An 11,008-nucleotide genomic window follows, 5' to 3' on the forward strand; every position below is an offset into this window, starting at 1 on the left:
ACTTGTAACTGAAGTATTTATTTCTGTGGATTCACTTGAATTTATTGTTGGCACATCTGTTCCTTTTTGGTGTCGAAATCATCCCCCACACTGACAAATGAAAGTATGCTGAAATAGAGTAACTGTAAAAGGCTGAGCCTCTGACAGGAAGGCTGCTGCGTTGCCTCTCCCATGGGCATTGTTAGAGGAATGCCCCTTTACACTGGAATTGCCCAGTACTTCTGGGAGGATGTTGATGCAGCATTCGTTTCCCTTCATTTGTTGGTGACTGAAACTGCGGGGTGGGGGTTTTTTATGGACAACAAAATAGTAACATCACAAATGCTGTAAATGATACTCTGCTTTGTGAACTGAATGTTGCTACATCTAATAGATCACAAGCCCCTAAACATGTGAGAGCCTGGGCAAGTTCTCTCTTGGCCTAGTTCACACAGCTCTGTGGAGCTTGGCTGTACGTGCCTTGAGTAAAGGAGGATGGTGGTGTTTTGGGAATAGGCCCGCTTGCTAGCTATTGTTTGCAGCAAAGAGGCCTGTGTGATTGCGTGCAGCAACTCGTCTGGGGCTATCGACTATGCAATAGTTTCAGAATCTGAAGTGACAAGGCAGAGGAGAGCTCCCTCCTGGTTTTTTGAGCCTGCTTTTGTGTGCAGGCTAGATGCCAGTAAATGCTGAGAGAAGGATCTAGTTTGCGTGTGACAGGGACAGGATAGATTACTGAGAATGTCTGATAGGGGAAGAAACCTGCACAATCCGTTGTGTGATCAAAGACCTGCTCTTGCCTCTGGCATTCAGCTCTTCAGTAGCCCGTGTGATTGGGGGAGAGAGTTGACAGCCTTGCTGCTTTCTGGCAGTGAGCTGTGGCTTTGGTGCCTAGGATCTTAAGTGCCCCTGCTTTGAGGTGGTGGGATTGTGCCTTCTGACACTGGGCTTGCTAGAGCTGGGGAGGAGCGAGAAGCCCTGAAAGCAAGGGTAGCCATCTCCTGAAGCATTCATGTCTCACACAGTGTGAAGTCCTGATAGTTTTAAATAGGGTGAAGATGGTTAGGATGGTGAAAGCCTACGTGTTCCATGTGCCTTTCTAGCTTGTTGCTCTTTCAGTTTTCCTCTGCCAGGTGCTTAAGGGTGAACAGCTGCAGGTGCTTGTGTTTTCCCTTTGGGCTGCTCTGTGGGTTAAACCCACAAGCAAGCTGCTTGTGTGGCTCCAGAGCTGTGCCACTGTTTACACAATATTCTCCCTCTCTCAGATTACTTGCTGAAACACCTAGGAATGCCTGATTTTTTTTCTTTAATTTGAGATGCTTCACTTTTTGAAAGAAGAGCTATTTTCAAGACTTCTTGCCTGTTCTTTTGTAGGAGTAAGAGCAGAGCAGACATACAGCTTCCCCATGTAGCTGTGACCAGGGACATCAGGTTCAAGTCTTGTCTGCTTGTGGTGGGGTCCTGGGATTCTTGGAGAAGTGACACTGGGCTCCATCTGAGCCGATAGCTAAGGGGCTAGATGGGCCCAGGGTAGGAAAACAAACCCAGCTCTCCTTGCCTCACTCTGCATGTGCAGCAGCAGTGTGCAGGAGGGTGGGAACTCAGAGGTTCAGTAACTCATAAGGCTTATGGCAGCAGCCAAGGCCAATCTCATTAGTGAGAACCAGGTCAGGTTGCCTTGATTTGAAGGGAAGGAAAAGGGGAAGTGAAGTAATTGAAAGGGGAAGAGATAGACGTCTTGAGAAGAAAGATCATGCAGCTCCCATCTGTCTGGCCTGATATAGCTGATCCCAGTGAACTGAGCTGCAGTTTTCCTAGGAGGAAGAGTTGCTGATGTAGAGAAGCTTCCCTCAACAGTAGGCAATGCTTCCTCTTGCTGAGTGTCCTGGTATTTGCCATGGTTGTTGGAAATGCTTGAAAGGAGAAGAAAAGAGAACTCATTTCCACTGGTTTGAGATATGTTGTAGCACCACAGTCAGAAAGGTAATATGTGGGATGGGAACATCCTAGTGCTTAGGCTGTTGTAACTCTATCCTATCCCTTGGGCAGTCTAATGGCATTTTTCTCCAACCTCTTGTGAATCTGGGTCTGTGCTTAGCAGTCCTCATCTACAGGCTGGTTAAGAAGAGCTTCAGAAGGAGGTGGGAGGAAGAAGTTGAGGGAGTCTGCCAGGTGGTAGCTTGCACCTTTCATCAAAATGAAAGGTGTTGTAAATATCTCTGGAAAAGGAATGTTGGTGAAGAGATGATTTGATACACCTGAACTTTGTGATAAGACTGTTAATAAGCAGTTTAGGTAGTTGTAATATTTGCTGTCTTAATATAGAAACAGCAGTTGTGGGAGTTTGGGGAGAGCTAGATCAACACATTGTGAAAAAGGCAAGTTTCCATCAGCTGTATATCAAAAAACCCATCTCCATTCATGAGCAGAGTGGCTCACACCTTCCCTGAGCAGTGGCGATGAGCTGCAGTGTCAGAGATTCTGGACCAGGGTCTTGCCTGCAGTACAAAGTCAGAAACACATAACTTTGGAGTCCTTAAGGCAACTTTGTCCTTCAGCTTGCACTTACCTTGCACATCTGTCCTGTCTGGAGCAGGCAGTTAGCTGTTCAGCCTCTGTCTTAGCAGGATAACCATATCCAGTTCTGTTTCCTTATTGCTCATTAGGTTTGTAAGCTTTCCCCATGTCCAGGCAAGGACTTGCTGGTGCTTTGGCTGTTGCAGCAGCAAAGCTGCTGTCCTTATCCATGCTTGTGAACTATTTGCAGTCAGCTTCTATGAGTTTATATATCTATCTGAAACACCAAAGAAAAGGCTACAAGAATTGATAATCCAACTCTTTTTTCTCTTGCCAGTTGAAAGTTGAGTTGTCTGACATAGTTGTAGATCTGATTAAAAATTATGACCCTTCGGATGAAGACAAGAGGAACTTGCAAGATGCATGGGACTATGTGCAGACACAGGTGAGTCGTGGGGGAGCAAAAAGAGGTAGATGATGCTATTTGTCAGTGCAGGCAATGACCTTTAAAGCTAGGCTGAGGACACAGAAACAACTATTGCACATTGATCTGGCTGATCTATAAAGTGACCTGTGAGGTTTGGTGCCTGCAGACTAGAAAATGGTCTTGCTTGCTGCTTCTGTCTGACCCTGAACCATTCCTACATGCTGGGTGTTACAACTAGCTAGTGTTGGCTGCATGGCCTAACCCAGCCTATCAAATGCCACTCCAACACTTCTCTGTCTCCTGGGTCTCCTGAACACTAACATGTGTGAAGAACATCTTGCACATGATTTTTGTAGCAAAAAGTTCCTAGTTTACTGCCAGGCAAGTCAGCAGCATCACATGGCTTACTATTTGGTGCATGTTGCTTGCTTATTGTGATAGTTCTTCTGCATGTATCAGCACTCTTGGGAGCCATCCAACTGCCCATGGTTTCTGTTCGAGCATCAGGGTGAGCAGCTAGAGAGTATTCAAGCACAGTGGAGTCATGACAGCTGTTTATGGCCAAACCACAAGCTTGAGAGCTGGCTGGCTGGCTGTTGTGGTTAAATACATGCCCAGCATGGGACTGATGTGTAGTAAGTACAAGTAACAGCATTTGTCTTCTGTCTGTTCCTTGGTCTGCAAAACACTGACCTACACTATTTCTCCTCCTTGGAGAATGATTTATGAATGTTTTGTCACTGTAGTTGCAACTCCTTGGTAGTGAACTCAAGAGAAGCCTGATTCTATTGTGGAGAGAGGCTACTGCCTGAGCCCTTCTTTTATGTAGGAACAGAAGAAAAAGAGAGGGAGAAGTCTAGTATTAGGAGTCTGCTTGGTCTCACACTGGAGTTAGCGTTTGAAAGAGGGTGGGGCTCTGTAAATGAGTCTTGGGAGTTAAAGTCCAAACCTCTTGTGAGGGAGATGTAGTTCCTTCTGGAGGCTGTGTCTTCACAACACTCTTTTGAAAAACGAATAATTGTCCTGACGTGGATGTTCAGCTGTTTGTATCTCATGTCTATTATGGCAGAAACATTACTTTTCCTTTCCAAGCAGAAAAGGATTTTCTAAACTTCTATCTCAACATAGACAGACAGCCTTTCTGCACTGTACCACTGGGCAAGCACCGGGACCCATGCTTAGGATCTTATTCCTTGCTAGACTTCCCAATGTGCTTTTCCCTTCAGCAGATTTATCACGTGGCTCTATAGGAATGTAAGTGTTTCTTTGGATGGAAAACGTTCCCTATCCCGTGTTCCAGCTGGTCCGTGCTGCTCCCAGGCGGGCGCTGGCGCTCAGTGATGTGCCGGGGCTTGGCGGCCTGGGGACGCCACCGTGCGGTGGCTGCTGCTGTCCCCGGGGCCCCAGCTCTGACCCGGGGCCCTTTAACTCCTTTTGCTGGCAGAGTGGCTGTTTAGTGGGAAATAATGTCCCTGTGTTCCGGACAGCTCTATACATGAGTAACCAGAGTGGTGTTTGGTGCAGCTAATTCATGCAAGCTCTATGGCATGACTGTTGTTGCTGATGATGCTGCATGGAGAGCTCCTGAGTACTTCTACCTGCTTATTATCACGTGCAGTTATCTTGCCAGTGCAAAGTGTAAGACTGTAATGATCTCTCTCTCGTTATTAGATTGGCTGCTGTGGCTGGATTGGAGCAAGGGAATGGGAAAATAACGAGATTCTTAGGAACAAAAGCAATGCTGAGTATCCGTGCTCCTGCTCCAATAGATCTAAGGATTTAGTGGAAGGGAGAGGTTTCTGTAGTCTGGAAGACCCTGTCAATGGTACTGCAACATATGCTGACTGGCCTGTTCATGAGCAGGTGAGTGGGTATATCTGGGCCCTGGGAAGCTTCCACTGAAGCTGCCTTGTCTTTGTTCCCCTGAGAATTTAGAGCACTTCTTTCATATCCTTACTGTTTCATGAACCTGTGGAATTTGGCAGAAGGGGTACAGGATGACAGGGATCCTTCCCTTTTCTGCAAAAGCATGAAACATGCTATAGCATGTAAATGGGATAGTCCCTGCAAACAAAGATATGTTATAGATTTCCAGTTTTGAGATATTTAGATTCATGCTTCTTTTCTTTGTGGCCATGTTTTCGCTGTAGGGATGCATGGATGGTGTAGAGCAGTGGCTGAAGGACAACCTTGGTATCATTCTTGGGGTTTGCACTGGTGTTGCTGTTGTAGAGGTGAGTAATTTCCTCACATGAACCCATACTGTCTTATCATGGAGAGTCTTTTAAAGGTGAAGCTGTTTTCTCAATTAATTGACACCTGGTTTAATGGCAGTGCAGTTCTAGCTCTTGGTTGTGTCTGCCTGGATCTTTGAACTGCAGCTTTTGTTGATTGGATTAAAAATTGAACAAAGTCTTGTTTACTTGTGGTTCCACCTTCTGGATCTGACTTTTGGCAATTCTGTAACCAGAATACTGAGGCAAGCAAAATATGACTTTAATGAAATCCCACTTGTTGTCTTAAAAAGCTCATAACATAGTTTCTAGATGAAGTGACATCTTTATGAAGCCCAGGTTTTTTTGTCATTTCTATTACTGCATTTGCCTTGTGTTGCCGACTAACTCTGTTCACCTGTATGGTTTCACGAAAAGATGTTCACTGTATTTTGCTCCCCTTTATCACTCATTCTTCCCACCTTATCTGTCTGGTTGCTGATTTTGTTCCCATTCTTCATACTTGTTCCAGCTCCTGGGGATGATACTGTCCATTTCGCTTTGCAAGAACATACACAGCGAAGACTACACCAAAGTGCCCAAGTCTTGAGTTGGCTGACTCCAGAGCTACGGCACCACAGAGAAAGGAGCAAACAGAACATTCCTGCCTCATGCCCAGACTATCCAACCATTGACCATTATTCCTGTGACATCCCATTTCTGATACCACTCTGCTAAGAACTGTTAGAGCTGCAACACAGCCTGATCTTCTGGCAATAGGGCCCTTGGGCCACCTGCATCCTGCCTCTGGATTATTTCTACTTCAAGAAGCAGAACTTAAACTGTCTTGTGTCACATGAGACACTGATCACCCTGAGGGGACAATGCTTTTGCTGCCTGCTCCATGTTAAACAATACTATTCATATCTTCATTCTACCACCCACTGGGCCTAACATACAATAACTTTTCTTCCCCTTGCTCTTCTCCTGCATATATTTTCACCTCTCTCCTGAAGTCCCATGAGCCAGGAATTCTGTTGAGATTCCAATGCTTTGGTAGCTTCACTTGTGTCACTGACTTGTGGTGGTAACTAGTCATGCTTTATAGGCCTTCTTGTCCCTTGCAGTTAACCTGATTCAGCTCCTACTATACATCTTCCAGCCTAAGCTCTCATCTGAAATAGAGTGCTACTGTCACACTCGCTTCTCCTGTTTCTGGAGTCAGCTATGCCTTGCCTTCAGTGGAGCTCTTCCCTTTGTGCATGATGAGAAGCCACAGGGAGGGAGCCAAGCCCACCTATTTATTTCCTAGTGTGACCTGGCAGATTGTGGTGTTGGTGCTCAGCTACTTCTGGAATGGATCCCTTGGGTTTTGGATTTGACACATGCTTCTTCCATTCGCCTCTTTATCATTTCCTCTCCCTCTAGCTCTGCTTTGCTGGCTCCTGTCAGCTTGGAGGTTACTTCAGAGACGGCTGCATATTGTGGACTCAGCCCCAGGCTGGCTCCGCTGTTTGTATTCTTGGGTTGCCAACTTTATAGAGGTTACAATTTATTTGATTCTTCTTCTGCTCCTTTATGAACATAAAATTCATTAGCTGTGGATTTAGATATAAGCATGGAGGGATCTGACTGGATTGCTGACGCTGTATATTGGGAATATCACTGCTCTCAGTGCCCAGTATAGGTTCTGTAGCTGGGATGGAAAGATAAGCTGCTTTTATTTCAGTTGTCCATTCTTCTCACTCCACTGTGGTCTGGAGCCATGGCTGCATCCTGAGTTCTGCCTCAAGTGCCAGCACTGCAGCAGATAAGTAGCAGGTTCTGCAGTTGTGCAGGCTGCAGGTTTCTGTGCTAATGGGTGGGCTGTTTGCTCTATTGAGCCAGTGGCCAGCAGCAAGGAGTGGTGTAGGCCAGAAGGTGGTAGAAATGCACATGGAACACTGCCCCAGCTGCTTAAATAAGAGAGCTTGGTGCAGATCCTCACTTTTAGAGGTGTCTTGGGCACAGCAGATTTCCTGTTGTTACATGTGGTACAATGACCTTGACATCAGGAAGCTGTATGGGAGATAAGTGGATGGTCCTTGCCAGGGACCTCTTGCAAGGTACTTGATGGGAGAGCCTTTGCCTTACAGAGGTGGTTCCAGGACTGTCTCCTGTCAGGGGTGGGGCAGGTAGTAACAACCCTAGTAGCAGTTCCAAGGGATGGTTTCACTACCTGCTTGGTTTTCCTTCTGGGAAGAAAGGCTGGTGCAGGGGATCAGGGCACCAGCAGTGGGTCCCTGCTCTGTCCTCATCTTTGCACAGAGCAATGACTGTGGAGAGTGACTGGGCAGCTGGTTTTTATGGAAGTCTGATAAGGCTTTGCAATTTTGGGATATCTGCCCCTTCCTGCACAGATCCTTCAAGCTGACCTTTGCTATAGCAGAAGGCACCCTTAGCAGTAAAGCTTGCTAGCTTTTGTAACACAAAGTCTGTTCTCTAATGTGTTCTTATTTGTAAGATTCTTGTTCAGTTACAGATGCCAATGCTGAGCAGCAAGTAAAAAGGAGCCCATTCTGGATTTCCTTTTCTGTTTTTGTCTGTTTTTAGCAACATCTTCCTACTGGAAGAAGTGCGTGTACAGATATAAAAGTCTAGAGGGTGAATATTTCTGTAATAAAGACTTTGCTAAAAAATATATTTATCTATGATTTGTGCATTGAATTGTTTTCCCCCTGCTTCCTCTCCACCCCTTTCTGCTTTACATGCAGATCACTGACATCTTGTTTGTTCGAAGTATCAAAAGGTCTGAGGCACATGTGTGAGATCAGTGTGGACTGTCAAGATCCTGCCCAGCAGGGGGAGGTGACAATTTTTCTGGGCTGTATTCTAAAGTAAACTTTGTCTTGTTTTGTGAAGTGTGTTTGTCTTAGGGTGAGCTGACTGAGTGGTAGTTCCTTGAATTACCTGCTATCTCCTAAGCTAAGTATTTGAAGATGTTGCTTCAAATCTGCACAGTCTGCACAGTTTGAAGTCATAAGCCTTGGGGGCTAATTCTGATAAAACACAAGCTTGATGCTATGCCCACACACACACAGCTTTTGAAAGCTTAATGATACCATTCTTTCCTACTTATCAGCAGTAGGATTCCTCAGCCCCTGCCATGCCACTGTGAGAAGGAAGAAAGCTAGATGGACATTTTTTGTAGTTTATGTCACCACAGGCTAGCCTTAACTGAAAAGCTCTTCAGAAGTAGATAGACCAATTACGTAAATCTTCTTGCTTTTCTCAGCTCAGCATCTGAGAAGTGGATATGAGCTAGATCTCAAAATTCCTTCAGATCCTGCACCATATTGGTGCATCTGGACATTTGAAATGGCTCAGAAGAACCTAAGGTAGTGTGCTAATGAATTTCACAGATGTTGCTTTAGGAAGTAATAAGCATGACCTAAGTCCTAATACATGTTTGAAGAAACAGAATGAAGTTTTCAGAGAAGGTACTGGGGTGGTACAAGCAAACACTGGTGGCAGCTGGTTTAAGCCAAGGTTTCAGGAACCCCAACCAGGTGAGTGCAGAGGAAGAGGGGCTTAAAATGGATCCTGGAGCCATTGTAGGGTGCAATGATCTGTCTTGCCTGTGAGTATGACTTGTTCCTTTAGGCTGTCCCGGGCTGTGCCTGAGGAGACCGTGGTTCTTGGTCATATGGAGTCTCCCCTCTCTGGCTGGTTTCCCAGAGCACCCTGCTCTAATCAGATGGTAATGCTTTCCCAGGGCTCCACGAATTCCTGGCAACACTGCCCATCCTGACCAGGTGGCTCCTAGGTGGGGAAGGGCGCTGCTGGTTTCCATTCAGCCTGTTGTGGAGCTGGAAGGAGAAAGTAGGGGACCTGAGGACAATTGCTCGTCCCCAGCTTAGGTCCCCAACTGCTGGAGCTCAGTGGAAGCCACTTGCCTTTGGCCACTGGAGGGAGGTGTTCCACCAAGAAAACGCAGCCCGGGCTGGTCCCAGGGGAATGAGAAGATGACATTGATGCCTTCTCTTTGCTCCCGGTTACTCCTGGCAGCAGGGTAGCTAAATTAACTGGTAATTACAAGTATATTCTCCTCGTAAATTATTTGTGCTACATGCTTGCCATTTTTAGGGATAATTTTCCCTTGCATTTCTTGGAGAAGCACACAGTTGGATATTTTGTTGCATGCCTTCCACTACTGTGAAAGTTGTGTAACCTTCTTGTGTTTCTGCTCTACCTAGCTCTGAAGTTCAGCGTGAGGAAATTCCCATGATGCTTCTTGTCCCCATTTTTTCCTGTTTCCCTCCAGCCTCAGTTCCTTTGAATTATCAGTCTGTGGGGAAGGACAGAGCATTGAATGGTTATAAATTTGATATAAAAATGATTCCAGGAAGAAAGTCCTCAGACCTTCAGAGATTAAGAATTTTGCTGCTGCTCCTTGGGCCGGGCTCCCAGCTCCTCTCCAGAGGTGAAGGTTTGCTGCTGGAACTAGAAATTAGCCTAGCACTCAGACTTCTTGGGAGCTGCAGTGTTTGTCTAGCAAAGCCCCCAGCGCCAGCCTCTGCAGAAGCTCAGCACATGGAAGCATTTTGTGCTGAGCCAATAAGCTGCTCTGTAGCTGTCCCAGGCCAATAATTAATATTGCAAGAGCAGAGTTGTGACCATCCTGTGGCCTGAAGCAAGGCCCCTAGTAATGAACTGGTGACATTTCTTGTTCTGTGTGATCATGAAGCACTCACGAGCTGCTATAATTCTTTCCATGAGGTGTTTTTTTCTTCTGGAGAGGGAAGAGGAATTGCATTAGTTAGAGTGGCTGTGGATAAATCTATAGGTTGCAATGCATCTTGTTTTCTGTATGGCACATACTCAAATTTAACATGTGGCAGCTGTTCTTTTTCCCTATAACTCTCCCATGTGTGGTGGTGTGACTGGTCCCTGCCAGCTTTGTTCAGGATTGAGGCTGAATGTGGTAGACTTCAGAAAAGCCTGTTTTCTGGCTGCCAAAGGACAGACTGCAAGTGGTGGTGTCATACTCTGTGACATTGTTGAGGAAAGTGAGGAACAGGCAGCCACATGGGCTCACTGCTGAAAAGCCAAAGGACCCTGGGATTCCCACAAATGCTACCACCCAATGCCATACATGGAGAACATACTCTCAATAATTCATGGGCTGGCTCTATCCCATTAGCCTCTGAGACTCTGCTCTGGCCTTGGCCTTTTATTACAGATAAACGTCAGTTAGCAGCCAGGATTTCTGAATGACATCTTAAACCAGGTTGATACTAAAAGCTTGTCAGTGTCAAAATCTACTAGCATGGAAGCCTTCAAACACTTGTAAACTGGCAAAAATTATGCAATTAGTGAACCAAAGCTGTTAGTAAAACGCTGCTAGTAAAGCTACTAAGTGTGCTTTAGCCATTATAAACAATTTCTAGCAGGTGTGTGCTGGCAGAGTTCATGCATTTTTTTTTTGCCTTGTGGCAGGAATCCTCTCTGCCAAACATGGAAAATTACCTTCTCCTAAGTAAATTCTGTAACTCTGGCCATGAATTCTTTCTTCTCACAGGTAGAAATGATCTGGTTTCTCTCCTCTAAACTCCTAATAATACAATTGACTGGAGTTTATGTGCTGTTTGGTTTTGTGGGGAGGGATTAGGGGAATATTGAATGCTGTGTACCTGGAGAAAGGTTATTCTCAGCTCTCCAGTCAAAAATATTACCTGCATTTAAAATAGGAGTCTAAGAGAAGGATAATCCTCCAAGTAGTACATAGATACTCTGAGATACGGAATCTGAGAGGGAAAATCCTGCTTTAGGCTCCAAGGATGGTATTTTTATGCACCTCAATTAAATTTCTCTCTCGTATCTTCTTTCCTAA

The 11,008-nt window shown here is 45.6% G+C and overlaps 1 protein-coding gene across 1 annotated transcript in view; it reads left to right on the forward strand.

Annotated features, from left to right (window-relative positions):
* CD82 (CD82 molecule) overlaps positions 1–7,816 on the forward strand; it is a 38,567-nt gene extending 30,751 nt beyond the window's left edge. Inside the window, exons 6-9 of the mRNA XM_066321063.1 lie at positions 2,834–2,941; positions 4,595–4,786; positions 5,074–5,157; positions 5,669–7,816. Of these exons, the coding sequence (XP_066177160.1) occupies positions 2,834–2,941; positions 4,595–4,786; positions 5,074–5,157; positions 5,669–5,746 (462 nt within the window). The 3' untranslated portion in view covers positions 5,747–7,816. The remainder of the gene's footprint in view (positions 1–2,833; positions 2,942–4,594; positions 4,787–5,073; positions 5,158–5,668) is intronic.
* Positions 7,817–11,008: the final 3,192 nt, after the last annotated feature.

Source organism: Sylvia atricapilla, chromosome 6 (assembly GCF_009819655.1).
Source record: "Sylvia atricapilla isolate bSylAtr1 chromosome 6, bSylAtr1.pri, whole genome shotgun sequence".
In the NCBI taxonomy this organism is placed as follows: domain Eukaryota; kingdom Metazoa; phylum Chordata; class Aves; order Passeriformes; family Sylviidae; genus Sylvia; species Sylvia atricapilla.